We start from the raw sequence: 15,508 nt of genomic DNA on the forward strand, positions 1-15,508 counted from the left end.
ATACATTTAATTAATGCCTTCTGAGGTATATATAATTCTTTGAGTAATTATAATTATTCTGGTATGTGTATATTATAGGGCTTTGTGATGAAATAATAGAGTGTAGAATTCTGCAGTGTCCTTCAAAAGGCATTTGTTGTTGAAAGTAGCAGGAATCCCTTACCACATTATCATTCCATCTCTATGTGGTTTGTGGCATGAAGTGTCAGCTGAAAACGGGATTTGGACAAATCACTATAGGAGATGAACCAGGTTATGATGATAGTATCTTTTCTCAAAATGAGCCAAGCACTATGGCATGTCTGGTGGTTTGGTGATTTCAGGACACAAAATCATATCTAAGAGATGACTGATGAATCTTTTGTAGGATGAAATTGGTTTGATGTTAGCAAGAAAGAAGAATGAATTATTTTATGATGTGGACTTTGGTATAAACGTTCTGAAATTAGAGGAATAAAATCTACAACAGTTAACTAACACTTGCAGGAATGAACATGTGAGGAGATTTTATAACACAGAGTTGATAAATAAGGAACACATACACACACAGACAAATACTTTTGAGTGATTCTCCAAGGAGAGTATCTGTGTCCAACTCTCTAAAACTGTAGAACACATTACAATTAATGATGCAGAAATTCTTTTCACACATACCAAATTCTTTCTGTTTCACTGTTAGTTATGGGCTTTCCATCTCTAAGCCACTGAATAAGAGGGGTAGGAATGCCATTTGCATTGCAGACCAGCTCAACATTTTCCCCAAGAAGGACACTGACTTCACTTGGAATCTCAGCACCAGCAACATTTGGAGGAACTTTGGAGAAAAAATTGACTTTCATTAACAAGGCACAAGAATATAAATTCTAATGAATGCAACAGAATCACAGAACAATATGCCATTTTTATTTCACATTCTTTCTAGATTGTGGTTCAAGATCAAACTCTTGTTATTGCCATAAATTATTTTTAAATGAGGAACAGGTAGAGGAATCACTTCAATATTCCTGTTATATTGTAAGTTGGTATAATTATTTGCTCATGGTGGTTGGTGACATATCTACCTCATGGGCACCCCTCCTGGCCAAACAGAATCGCTCTTAGATTAAATCCTCAATAGATAGCTCAGAATTAATACAGTTCAGGGGGATCTGTTTTATAAAATTTTGGCATAAACATCTGAGAAAAGTATCTAAGTTGGTTAATTCTTTCTCTATTTAAATATTATTTATTCTGAACGATAGGTTTATTATTGGTTTCAAGATTTAATCATTTCTATTCCCTTTTTCTAGCCATCTTTGTTTTTCACCTTAATGATTCATTTAAGAAATAGTGTGTACTTAAAAGCTTTTGCACAGAAAAGGAAACCATAAACAAGGTAAAAAGACAACCCTCAGAAGAAGTGAAAATATTTGCGAACAAAGCAACTGACAAAGGATTAATCTCCAAAATACACAAACAGCTCAGGGAGCTCAGTATCAAAAAAAAAAAAAAATCCAATCAAATAATGGGCGGAAGACCTAAATAGACATCTCTCCAAAGAAGACATACAGATGGCTAACAGACACATGAAAAGATGCTCAACAGCACTAATTATTAGAGAAATGCAAATCAAAACTACAGTGACGTATCACCTCACACCAGTCAGAATGGCCATCATTAAAAAATCTACAACTTTGTTATACAGCAGAAAGTAGCACACCATTGTTAAGCAATTATACTCCAATAAAGTTTATTTTTTATAAATCTACAAACAATAAATGCTGAAAAGGGCATGGAGAAAAGGGAACCTTCTTGCACTGTTGGTGGAAATGTAAATTGGTGCAGCCACTATGGAGAACAGTATGGAGGTTCCTTAAAAAACTAAAAATAGAACTACCATACCACCCAGCAATCCCACTACTGGGCATATACCCAGAGAAAACCATAATTCAAAAAGACACATGCACCCCAATGTTCATTGCAGCACTATTTACAATAGCCAGGCCATGGAAGCAACTAAATGTCCATCAGCAGAGGAATGGATAAAGAAGATGTGGCACATATATACAATGGAATATTACTCAGCCATGAAAAGGAATGAAATTGGGTCATTTATAGAGATGTGGATGGACCTAGAGACTACTATACAGAGTGAAGTAAGTCAGAAAGAGAAAAACAAATATTGTATATAACGCATATATGTGGAATCCAGAAAAATGGTATAGATTATCTTACTTGCAAAGCAGAAATAGAGACACAGACATAGAGAATGTATGGACACCAAGGGGGGCAAGAGGGGGGTGGGATGAATTGGGAGATTGGGATTGACATATATACACTACTGATACTATGCATAAAATAGATAACTAATGAGAACCTACTGTATAGCTCAGGGAATTCTACTCAGTGCTCTGTGGTGACCTAAATGGGAAGGAAATCCAAAAAAGAGGGGATGTGTGTATACATATAGCTGATTTACTTTGCTGTACAGTAGAAAATAACACAGTATTGTAAAGCAACTATACTCCAATAAAAAATTAATTGAAAAAAAAGAAATAACGTGTACATACAACTCAACAACAAAAAAACAAACAACCCAATTGAAAAATGGGCAGAAGACCTAAACAGACATTTCTCCAAAGAAGACATACAGATGGCCAACAGGCATATGAACAGATAGATATTCAACATCACTAATAGAGAAATGCAAATCAAAACTACGATGAGGTATCACCTCACACCAGTCAGAATGGCCATCATCAAAAAGTCTACAAATAACAAATGCTAGAGAGGGTGTGTAGAAAAGAGAACCCCCCTACACTGTTGATGGAAATGTAAACTGGTGAAGCCACTATGGAGAACAGTAAGGAGGTTCCTCAGAAAACTAAAAATACAATTACCATATGATCCAGAAATCCCACTACTGGGCATATATCTAGACAAAGCTATAATTCAGAAAAATACATGCAGGACTTCCCTGGTGGCGCAGTGGTTAAGAATCTGCCTGCCAATGCAGGGGACATGGGTTCAATTCCTGGTCCAGGAAGATCCCACATGCCGCAGAGCAACTAAGCCCATGCACCACAACTACTGAGCCTGCGCTCTAGAGCCTGCAAGCCATGACTGTTGAGCCTGTGCACCACAACCACTGAGCCTGCGTGCTACAACTACTGAAGCCCACGTGCCTAGAGCCCACGCTCTGCAACAAGAGAAGCCACTGCAATGAGAAGCCTGAGCACCACAACGAAGAGTAGCCCATGCTCGTCACAAGTTGAGAAAGCCCGCGTGCAGCAATGAAGACCAAATGCAACCAAAAATTTTAAAAATATATATATATATTAAAAAAAAAAGATACATGCACCCCTATGTTCACAGCAGCACAATTCACAATAGCCAAGACATGGAAACAACCTAAAGAAGATGTGGTACATATATACAATGGAATACTACTCAGCCATAAAAAAGAATGAAATATGCCATTTGCAGCAACATGGATGCAACCAGAGATTATCATACTAAGTGAAATAAGTCAGAAAGACAAATACCATATGATATCACTTATATGTGGAAGCTAAAATATGACACAAATGAACCTATCTATGAAACAGAAACAGAATCACAGACATAGAGGACAGACTGGTGGTTGCCAAGGAGGAGGGGGGGTTGGGGGAGGGATGGAGTGGCATGCTGGGGTTAGCAGATGTAAGCTTTTATATATATTATAGAATGGATAAACAACAACGTCCTACTGTATAGCACAGAGAACTATATTCAATATCCTATGATAAACCATAATGGAAAAGAATATTTAAAAAAAATGAATGTATATGATGTATACCTGAATCACTTTGCTGTAGAGCAGAAATTAACACAACATTGTAGATCAACTATACTTCACAAAAAGAAATATTGATTAAAAAAAAGAAATAATGTGTAATAAAAATATTGACAGTAGTATAAGTCAGAAATACATTTTAATTCTTTCTAAATACTTATAGTGGTGTGCTGGAGGCAGCTCATACCAGCTTGCAAGAGCCAATTTTGCACATCTTTCCTACTCCATGTTTGGTGCCATCATATTCATACCTTGAAATGGGCCACTGCGGGAATACTTACACCACAGAAACTGACAAATGATTGGTTACAAATCAAGACCTTTTTGTCTGCAGAGTCAACTGTTAAACATTTACCAACACATTGCTAGATAATATCTCCGAATCTCATTTTAGTCATCCAGAAGATGATAATAATTATATCAAATTTGTACAATTTAGAAGTTGAATCAATAAGAATATAAATGAGACATCCTATAACAAGTATATAATATAGGAAAAGTGCAGACTAGGCCCTATGCCTATATACAATTTCTAGTCCTAAGACATAATAACATATATAAAAAGTCTGGCAAAATGTTTGGTCATACCACATACCCCGTGATTGGCATCTATTATTATTAGTGCATTAAACATAATTAAACATGCAATTTCTGACACTGAATCTCTGAATAGCAGTTTTTCCCTTTTTACTTCTGAAATCTTAAAGCATCACTAATAGGAGAAACCACTATGACTCATAAACATCTTAATTTTTCTTTAATTTCAGTTTTTAGGTGATGGGTTTTAACTAATCTTATTGTGATCACTTTGCAATATATACATATACCAAATCATTATGTTGCACACCTTAAACTTATACAGTGTTATATGTCAAATTATATCTCAATAAAACTGGAAAAAAATTTCAATTTTCTGGAGTTAGCTTTAACAGAGCATGCAACAGGTAGATAATACGTATTCACAACTGCATTTATAACTTATGAGAAATTCTTTTCAGTAACTATAATAAAATTGGAAAAAGCAAGCATTTCAACTTAGTTTCAAGTTAGAATTCCATTTCAATTTAAACATTAGGCCAAAAGTAATACCCCAAAGGTTTGCTGAAAATCAAAAGGATGCAAGTTCTCCCTGCAGTGCTCAATTCTATGCTGGAACATAGTAAGTGTTAATTAAATATTTCTTGGGTGAATCAATGCTCCTTATTCTCAAACCAAAATAGTATAAGATTCATGATTATTTAAGCTCACCTAATCCTTGGCTAGTAATTAGAACATATTTAATATCTTCATGAGATAAATCTTACCTATATCAATAGGAAGAGACCTATAGGCTTAGCATCAAAATAAGTTATTCCAGTTTTAAATAAACAAGTAATTCAATAGAATATATACTATAGGAAGGTAAACATTTCAGGAAACATGAAAAAAAGAGATTTTGAAATTTCTATTGTTTTCTCCACATTTATGTCCATTTTCATGAAAATACTATCTACTGGCAAATGTAGGACAGAAAATTGACAGTATTTTTTGTTTATCTAATGATATTTTGTAAGTCAAATCATTATGCTGTGCACCCTAAAATGATACAGTTCTTTATATCACTTATATCTCAATAAATTGGAAAAGAAATAAAATATCCAAAACATGCAAAAAAGAGATATTTTGAATCAATTATAAATGATCTATTTAGATGTACACTTATTTTGTACTACAGATAGAATGTAATAAAGAAACTGAAGACAGATCAGAGTGTACCACACATACCTTGAATTGAAAGAATGTAATTTTTCTGTGCTTTTCCCTCCATATTTGATGCAATGCATGTATAGTTTCCACTGTCTGAATGCTGGGACCGGGCAATTTGGAGTTTGCTACCTCCCGACAAAATATGAACTTCAAGTGAGTCAGAATTTTCTAGAGGTAGAAACAAAGCCAAACAAAACATAAAAAAGCTTTTATTTTAACATCTCTACAAGTCACTGTAAAAATGTCTTTATGTGACAAATGTATTTTTTAAAGTTTTCCCCTCGTACTTTGATCCTTTCATTACTATTTATTCTACTTCCTTATAAAAGAAGAAATTAATAAAATTTTCTCTCCAGTAAAATGGAAAGGAGAAAAATCTCTGTAAAATGAAGAATCCTTTTGTAGGGCTTCCCTGGTGGTGCAGTGGTTAAGAATCCGCCTGCCAATGCAGGGGACACGGGTTTAAGCCCTGGTCCAGGAAGATCCCACAGGCCGCGGAGCAACTAAACCCGTGAGCCACAACTACTGAGCCTGCTCTCTAGAGCCCGTGAGCTACACCTACTGAAGCCCGCGCACCTAGAGCCAGTGCTCCGCAACAAGAGAAGCCAGCACACTGAGAAACCCGCGCACCGCAAGAAAGAGTAGCCCCCGCTAGCCGCAACTAGAGAAAGCCCACGCGCAGCAACAAAGACCCAACGCAGCCAAAAATAAAAATAAATTAAAAAAAAAAAGAATCCTTTTGTAAGTTTATATTACAGTACATTAGGCTTTATGAACTAAACACAGCTATGTGCGTAATACTGAAAATGTGCTAGTTTATTAACCTAGTGAGTCAAGAGCAAAAGAAAACAATCAAAAAAAATGCACAGCTACATTACCTATGGGTTTGTGGTTCTTTAACCATGCTATCATGGGAGGTGGGATTCCAGTGGCATCACATGCTAAAGTCACAGGATTGCTGATTGTCTCCACAATGACTTCTTTTTCAGGCCCTTCAATACTGGGTGGCACTGTAAAAAGACAGAAGAAAATCATGTGTCCTCATTAAGTTAATTCAGGATACTTTCTGGCATTTGCATATCTGGGGGAAAAAGACTTATATTAGAGGCAGATGCTCACCATATACATTGAGGTGGAAATTTTTATCATCCCGTCCTGCTACATTTATAGCTCTACATACATACTGGCCTGTGTCAGATACCTAAAAGAAAAAGATACTATTGTATGTGCTCCATTAAGTTATAGATGACCAATCACACCGTTCGAGTGTAGATTAAATCATCAGTCATCTTTATGCTTAAATGCCCCATTCCTAATTGCCTTCTACAATCCTGCTTTTTTTTAAATGAAAAATGAGGATAATGGCATTGATGATGTTATTTTTTAAATAAAAATAATTTTTCACTGTAGTAAGGGGAATATGCAACTTCCAATTCTCCCTTCCATAATCCCGCCAAGGAGTCATGACACACAAACAAGAATAAAAGATGCACCTCAGCTTTTGTGATGTGCAGCATTTGTCCATCGGCCAAAATCTCGAGCTGAGTAGACTCCGTTAGCATCCGCCCATTCTTATACCAGGTGATGACTGGAGGTGGGACAGCATTCGATTCACACTCCAATGACACTGAGGTGCCCTCTCTTACATTAACTACAGAAAGAGATTCGCTGCCATGATCTTTAATGCTTGGGGGCACTGAAGGAAGAAAATAAGAACAGAGGATTTTTTTTTTTCATAGAATGCTCAGATAGAAAATATCTAATACCAGTTTAAAAATGAAAAAATCTTATGAAAAAAGTAGAAGCAAACCGTAAACAGTCAGGGAAACTTTTTTCTTGCTTTCACCAGCTTGGTTGATGGCTATACAAGTGTATTCACCACCATCAGATACCTTGGCCCGGATAATTTGTAAAGTTCGACCACCTGTGGGCAAATATAATGCAAACTGAAGTTTGGTACAGAGGTTGTTGTAATAACTACCTTATCAATAAGATAAATAGCAAAATATATCCTTTCCCTTAGAGGAAAATCTAAGCATAGATAGAAGCATATAGAAGCATTTCATATATAAAATGAAAGAATTTAATCAGTTTCCTTTGATCCTTTCATTACTATTTATTCTACTTCCTTATAAAAGAATTAATAAAATTTTCTCTCCAATAACCAAACATGGATAATAGAACTGTTTCATATAGATTCTAGTGAGCAAACCATAATTGTACTATAGTCAGTACATGTCAACAAGTGTTTCTGGGTTTAAATCTCCCACGGTGCAGAAGTGGCTGTCCATCTGTTAGTCTATATACTGATATTAATCTATCTTCAAGGAGCTTTAGGATCGATTGAAAACAACCAGTGATTTTATCCAGTGAAAGCACTATTTGCTAGTCTATCACCCCCAAGTAATTGCTAAGCAGTTCTGTTCCTAAATTTCATAATTTCTTGAAGTAGACCTTGTTACTGTACATTCCCACTGAAATCATAAAGTCTTTACAGTCTTATCCTAATGGCCCCAAATGGCTGAAGAGAGGCATTTAATGTGACCAAATAAATGCAGCAAGACAAAAGTTTGGAAAGAGACTAAGTTGAAATGCCATTTGTATTAAATAAAGAAAAATGAGAAAGCGTTGCCCACTTCATAAAGAGTTCTAAGTTCCTTACCGGGCACAATGAGAGCATTTGTGTTTAGCTTGATAGGCTGTTCATTCTTGAGCCAGCTGAGATCAGGAGGTGGAAAGCCAGAGACCTCACAGGTCAAAGAGATGAAATTGTTCACCACAACAGTGAGATTTTCAGGGTTAGGACCAATGACACTTGGAGGAACTATAAGAGTAAATATATTAAAAGTGAAATATATTGGTATTAATAGTAAACATATTAAATGTGGAAAGTGATATTATCAGTAATACATATTCCAATTTATTAATATAATCCCAACTACTGTATTCTGCTAAAGCACTGAGTTAATGACACTGTTAATTATTTACCTTTCTTCTTAGAATTCCCTAATGCCTTCATCAAACTCATGTCCATCAGTTTTGTTTTTCCCAATTGAAACAGAATACTAGAATTTTCAGACAGAATTATTCTGCATTTTATTTGTAAAATGCAGTTGCCAGTTCCTGAGATGGTTTTGTCAATGTACACAGACCTAATACTGCTTTTTATTAAATACCTGTGAATATTCTTGTTTTTAATATTATATCCTTAAAGTTTTTATTTCCTTGCTTATAGAAATAATAGAGTAGACTCGTTATTTTAGGGTCTCTATCAATAAATTATACAGGTTATTTCAACAATGTAAATCACTGACTTTCAAGATAAGCAGAAGATTTAAGAAATAAGCAATACAATGGCTTATTGTTCAAAACCAAAAAAGAATTCCAAAAGCAGAAGCAGTACAGAGAAAAAGTAGAGTAAAAAAGCATAAGATTAGTAATGCAATGCCAATTATGCATGTTAAAACACACGCAGATGGAATAATAGATTTTTTACAAGCACGCATGAACGTGGAAGGAATAACATCATACATATTTGAATGGTTTCTATGTGGGGGGTGGGAATAGGAGCGAGGAATGAGCATAAAAATGAGTGAATACATTAATGAATGAATACATTAATAAATAAAGGCAGAGGTGGGTTTTGCTCAGGCCAATGAAGACAGTAAGACATGAAATAAAGAACACAACTAATGTAACACTCTATTATTATATTATACTCTCTCTATATTATACTCTTTTATATTAAGACTGAGGTCTTAAAATACCATCAAAAACAAAAGCAAAAGATCAAAAGGCAAAATTGCTTTTTAAATTTTACTATACACTTTTTTATCCACCAATTTTCATATTCATTCATCTACTCATTTATCAAATATTTATTAAATACCTACTGTATTTCAGATGTGCTAAGTGCTGATACAGTATGAAAAATATAATAGGTAATATCTATAAAGAATTAATAATTTGGTGATAGTGACAGACATTGAACAAAAAATAACAGCTAACATTTTTTTGAGTGGTTATGCTGTGCCAGGCACTGAACTAAACACTTCATGTATACCATTGGAGGCTCAGAAACCTTATGTGTTAGATACAGTTCTTATCCTCTTATTTATTATAGATGAGCAAGCTGAGACAGAGAGAGGTTAGCATCTTGCCTAAGGTTTCACAGTTAGATACTGGAAGAAACGGGAAGACTGCTGTCTGGCTCTAGAGCCCTGTTCTTAGCCACTGTCCGATACTGCCTAGTAATTACAAGTGTGATGAGTGTGAGTGTCAATCAGAAGAGTAGGGTGACAACAGGGAAATAACCTAGTTTGGGGATCAGGAGGAAGAAGTGACATTTAAAAAGATGCTGAAGTATGACCAGGAAAAAGCTAAGCGGAAGACAGATAATGGATGTGTCTTTCAGAAAGAAGGCATGGCACATACAAAGGCGCAAATGGGGAAAAGAACATGGCACCAGAAGGCTGACATGACCAGAGTCTGAAGAGCAAGGCTGCTGGGGAGTAAGGTGGAGAAGGCAAAGATTAAAGGACTAAATAGTATAAAATCCTAGAGGGTCTTCTGGGCATCATTAGAATGATGAAAGGAAAGCAGAGGAGTGGTTTACTCAAAAATTAGCTTAAAAGTTATCAATCTGGCCACAGTGGAGGGAACTGGTGAGAAGGCTAGAAGGGACTCAGAAAGACCAGTTAGGAGACTATTGCTGTAATGAGTGCAGAAGACGATAGTGCTATGCCTAGGATGGTGTCAGAAAGGACAGAAAAGTGAGTGGATCCAGAATATTATGTAGGTAGAATATTTAGGATTCAATGCTTTGGGGGTGAGGTTTAAGGAGGAGGAGGAATCCAGGATGACATTCATTTTACTGGCTCAAACAATGTGAAGACGGTGATTCCGTTTACTGAGACAGAGATCCCTGGAGGAGGAACACATTTCTGGGAAAAGGTAATGAGCTCAGTTATATACACATGGTCTTAGAGTGACTATTAGGCATCTGTGTCAGTAAGAAGTACATATATGAACAGAAGCGTCTAGAGTTCCTGAGGCAGCCCTGGCTGAAAATAAAAATTTGCAAACTATTTTGCACATAGATGGTATCTGAAATTTGGGAATTCGTGAGATCACGTAAGAAAAGAGTGGGAAGAATAAAGTCTAGCGCTTGGAAAACGAAAGTGTAATAGTCAAGTAGAGAAGGAGGAACTAGCAAAGACAACTGGGAATGCGAGACTGGAAAGGCAAGATTATCAATAAGGGGTGTGGGCATCACAAAAGCCAAAGGAAGAGAATTTTTGAAAAAGATAGTCAAATGCTCAAGGATGTTGAATGCTCAGAAGTAAGAAAGATAAAGCCTGAAAATGCCTGTTGGACTTCTGATGTCATTTCATGAATTCAGTGAGCAGTTTCATTGGAGTTGGGGTGAAATCCGATGAGCAATGGTGGGAGGAGTGAGGAAAAGGAGACAGTAAATATATACGGCTATTAGAGAAGGTTGCCTTGAAATGGGGAAAAAGAGAAGGAGGCCTCTGAAGAGAAATACTAGGTCTAAGGGAGAGTTGTTTTGGGTTTTTTTTGTTTGTGTTTTTGGTTTTTTTTTTAAGAGGCAAGAGATGAGTAAATTTAAATGCTCTTGGGAAGGAGCCAGTAAAAGTGTGAATTTCAATACTGGAGAGGAAGAGAGGAGATTGTGAGATTTTTGACCAGGCGGTCGCCAGGGATGTAGAGTCAAGTCAGTCTTTAGAAGGTAGAGGAATGCTCCCATCTTGTGTTGTAACGGAAGGAAGAAATGGCAGCATCACATGCAGCTAATATTCTCATTTTGATGGTAGGAATTTGAAGTGGTTTCAGCCATATGCCTTCTCTTTTCCCTGTAAAACAGGAGGTAAGGGCACTGACTGAGTGAAGGTGAGAGGCGACTGTGATTGAATGTTTGTGTCCCCCCAAAATTCATATACTAAAGCCCTCTCAGTGTGGTTGTATTTGAAGATGGGGCCTTTAAGGAAGTAATGAAAGATAAATGTGGTCATAAAGATGGGGCACTCATCCTATAGGATTATTGTCTTTATAAAAAGAGACACCTGAGAGCTTCCTTGCTTTCTCTGTCCATGCGTGCCCAGTGGAAAGGCCTTGTGAGGACAAAGTGGCCATCTGCAAGCGAGAAAGAGCCTTCACCAGAAATTGAACCCTGCTGGAACCTTATCTTGGACTTTCCAGCCTCCAGAATGGTGAGAAAATAAACTCCTTTTGTTTAAGCCATGCAGTCTCTGGTATTTTGTTAATGGCTGCCTGAGCTAAGACAGGGGCCATCTGACATTCAAGAAGGTATGAGTCACTGTGGAGTAGAGCCATGAAGAGGCAGTATAAAGGGCTCATTTCAAGCAGTATCTATGAATTTATAATAACACCAATATTCCTGACACCAAGAGTTCCTCTAGCCATAGTTAGTTACCTAGGTGCAGGTATGGAATTCAGTGAGAGGTAATACGAAAAGCAGCTAAGTTTAAAGCCTCTGGAATCAGACTACCTGAGCTAAAATCCTATTTGCCAGCTGTGTAACTTTGGGCGTGTTACTTAGTCTCACTGAGCCTCAGCTTTTTTATCTGTTGTTGTAAAAGAGGTATAAAATAGTACCAACCACCTGGGGTTATTGAGATAATTAAGTAAAATAACATATATAAAACACCTGGCACAGCACCTGGTCGGTATCAAGCAGTCAGTGTGTTGTGTTGTTACATGCAGAGTTGAGCCTTTACTGAGCAGGAGTGCTGAGAAGGCGTGGGCTAAGAGAAGTGATTGATATGCTGGTCCATGAAAGTTAGACTGGATGTGAAGGAAGGTAAAGACACAGAGGGTTGAAAAATAACTGGGAGGTCAACAGACTGAAGGTTAGAGTCCAAAAGAAGCAAGCGATATTGTACAGGGAGATAACAAATGGTATGGTTTTAAGTGAAAACAATTTAAACTGTTTCTCTCCCACATGAATTTTCCAATATTTAAGTATGGGTTCCTGACTGCAGGCAGGAGCTCAAGACACTGTTAACCGGTAAAAGAGGAAACCCCCCCCTCCTGAACTCCAATTCTCAATAGTAAACACGAGTGGCTTCTGCCTCTCAAGTCAGGCAAGGCTCCTTCTTCAGGTGTTTTTCCTATGCATTACAAAGAGGAAATGGATATGAAGGAAATATAATAAAGGAACAACACATATTTATTTAGCAACTACCATGACTTTAGACAAGGTTTAGGAAGACCAAGGTCCGTAAGAGATGACCATTTGCCTACAGCATTTATAATAAAGTTATGGGATAGAGGTGAAGATACAGATGTATAAAGATAAAAAGGTAGAATATGTAACTGCTAAAACTGGGGTATTTACAAGAGGCTTTTGACCACATAAATGAGGAAAAATTATTTCTGCCTTGGGGAATCAGGAAAAATGATCAACATTTTTATTTTTCAACATTTATCCTACTGTACTTTACAGATTAGAATACAAATTAGATTACAGATTACTTTAGATTACTTAGATTAGTGCAGTATACTTTCACAATGATTATATTTGCTTAATTTATTCTTCCGGGGAATTCATGACACATTTCTTCTATTTTGGTCAGATTTACTCAAAAAAAACTTGCTAAGCACTGGGAATAAAAAAAGGTAAGAGTGCTTCAAATATCTGTTACAGAAACACCAAACATTGCTAGACATCAATACTCCCTATATATCGCACCAAAAAAAGAATATCCATTATGCTAAATAAAAGTCTTTTGAAGGAAGAAATTTTTCAGTAATGTCAAATTTCAGCTATTTCCAAAATGAGCTAGAATTTTGCATATGAATCACATGTTTAAAGAAAATCTTTTATAATAATTGTTCAGCATTTCCAATTTAATATTCTGGAAGCAGCTGTGCATGATGAAAATAAAACTAATTATTTATGGCTGACACCTAACTGCTTTTTTAGCAAAAAGTTAGTATTTATGGAGTGTCTAGCATTTATTGAGAACTTAGAATCTAATAAATAAGTTAGGTGTACTGATGGTTTTCAGGAATTATTTAACTCTATAAAGTTACTTTTTCTTCTTCAGGAAGTATATTACATACCGGAGGGTGTAACTCAACATGAATTCTACAATTGAGGACAGAAACTGGTTCCAACCAGGCCCAGTGGGTAAATTTTTATGGGTAGAAGAGCTATCTTTGGTTCTAACTTCATATAAACTTGTAATCTTTGGGATTTCAAATTGTGATTTTCATCTTTTTTTACTTTCAAATATGTAGGAGTAACTATTTTTTCTTAAGGGACTGAAATAATATAAAAACAGACTCCCTAAAAGATTTGTACTTTATAAATCGCACAAGCTGTGGTAGAAAGAAAGAAGGGGAAAGGTTGAATGAATGCAGGCTCCACACATTGTTCAAGTTAAAAAATGCAAAATAAGCGTACATAATCTAAAGTACAGTTTTCCTGCTTTTTCAAGCGTACTCTAACAGATGTTTTTGGAACTGAGCTCTTACCATGAACATTGAGGTTAAAGTATTTTTTGGCACTTCCAGCTGTGTTCTCAGCAATACACACATACCTGCCGATATCTGTTACTTGAGTGTTTAGAATCTAAGGAAAAAAATGAAGAAATTCCAACTGAAATTTTTTTATAAAGCAACTTGTCAATTTTTGAGAATAAACAATACATACTCTTTCTAGCTAATACCAGATAAGCATAGGAAAAAAAATTTGTACATAACAGGGCTGATGCTGGTTTTTATTAGTCAGGTCAATCAAATAAATATTTATAAAGATTCCTAATCAGAAAAGGCAAATTTATACATACTTGTATATTGGCTACGAAAAGTCCCAAGTCATTCTCCCACTTTCCTATCTACATCCCTGGCGGTGTGACTGTGAAGCTTCTCCCATCAGGGAGTGGAGTAAAGATGGAGAATTTGTGTTGGCCTTGTGACCGGCTTTGATCAATAGAGTGTGATGGATGTGACAGTCTTCCATTTCAAACCTAGACCATGTGTACCCTGCCACCACTATGTGAGGAAACCAGGACTAACCTGCTGGAGGGCGAGAGATCATGTGGGAAGAGTCAGCCTCGTTATTGCAGCTGAGGTCCCAGATATGTACCAGAGCCCAGCCAAAATCAGCAGAGCCACGGATTCAATCCACAGCATGCAGACACTCGAGTAAGCCTTGCCGAGACCAGAAGAATCACCCAGCCAACCAGAAAGCTTGTGAGCTAAATAAATGCTTATTGTTTTAAGTTGTTTGGAGTGGTTTGTTTTATGTAGCAAGAGTTAGTTAATATAGCAGTTATATTTTCTTTTTTTTATTATACAGAAATTTCTGTCCATCTATATATCTTTTGGCTCTAGCCAACAGAAATATTTAAGTATTTAGCTAGAGGTTATATGAGCATCAAAAAGAAATAGTCATGGTGTTCAGAAGATACTTTGAGAATTAAAGGTTATTTACAAGCAGTGAAACTCATACTTTTTTTTTTTTTTTTTTTTAATAAAGAACTCCATGGGGTAGGTCCTGTGTTGGATACACTGATGCTTAGATTCTTGGGCCTATACAACATCATTAATATGTTTGGGAAATAATTTCTTAAGTTGCATCCTAACAAAAGAGTTGGTGTTATTTATACAAGTGCCTATCTTCCTTTTAAAACCCTTGAAAAGAAAAATATAGACATGCCCATTAGTGAACAACAACTCAGGATATTTATGTGGTTTCCATTATTCTATATTATCAATTCTTTGCCAATAGAGGACAAATTTTAATCTATAGGGAATCTTAAACCATCTAGAATTTAATCATCAGAAATCTGCAATGGAAAGAACTGTAGTAATTCGGTTTTTATCACAGAGGCCATATTGTAGTAAATTTAGGGTGTGTGTGTGTGTGTGTGTGTGTGTGTGTGTGTGTGTGTGTGTGTG

At 36.2% G+C, this 15,508-nt stretch overlaps 1 protein-coding gene across 3 annotated transcripts in view; it reads right to left on the minus strand.

The window, feature by feature from the left end:
- HMCN1 (hemicentin 1) overlaps window positions 1–15,508 on the minus strand; it is a 508,266-nt gene that overhangs the window by 129,428 nt on the left and 363,330 nt on the right. For all 3 annotated transcript variants that reach the window (XM_029226849.1, XM_029226848.1, XM_029226847.1), the window contains exons 57-64: window positions 14,081–14,177; window positions 8,223–8,384; window positions 7,371–7,484; window positions 7,054–7,256; window positions 6,680–6,761; window positions 6,439–6,570; window positions 5,579–5,728; window positions 655–814 (exon numbers count right to left, since the gene is read on the minus strand). In XM_029226849.1, coding sequence (XP_029082682.1) covers window positions 655–814; window positions 5,579–5,728; window positions 6,439–6,570; window positions 6,680–6,761; window positions 7,054–7,256; window positions 7,371–7,484; window positions 8,223–8,384; window positions 14,081–14,177 — 1,100 coding nt within the window. The remainder of the gene's footprint in view (window positions 1–654; window positions 815–5,578; window positions 5,729–6,438; window positions 6,571–6,679; window positions 6,762–7,053; window positions 7,257–7,370; window positions 7,485–8,222; window positions 8,385–14,080; window positions 14,178–15,508) is intronic.

This window comes from Monodon monoceros, unplaced genomic scaffold (genome assembly GCF_005190385.1).
Source record: "Monodon monoceros isolate NGI ecotype Baffin Bay Population unplaced genomic scaffold, NGI_Narwhal_1 Super_Scaffold_18, whole genome shotgun sequence".
NCBI classification, from domain to species: Eukaryota; Metazoa; Chordata; class Mammalia; order Artiodactyla; family Monodontidae; genus Monodon; species Monodon monoceros.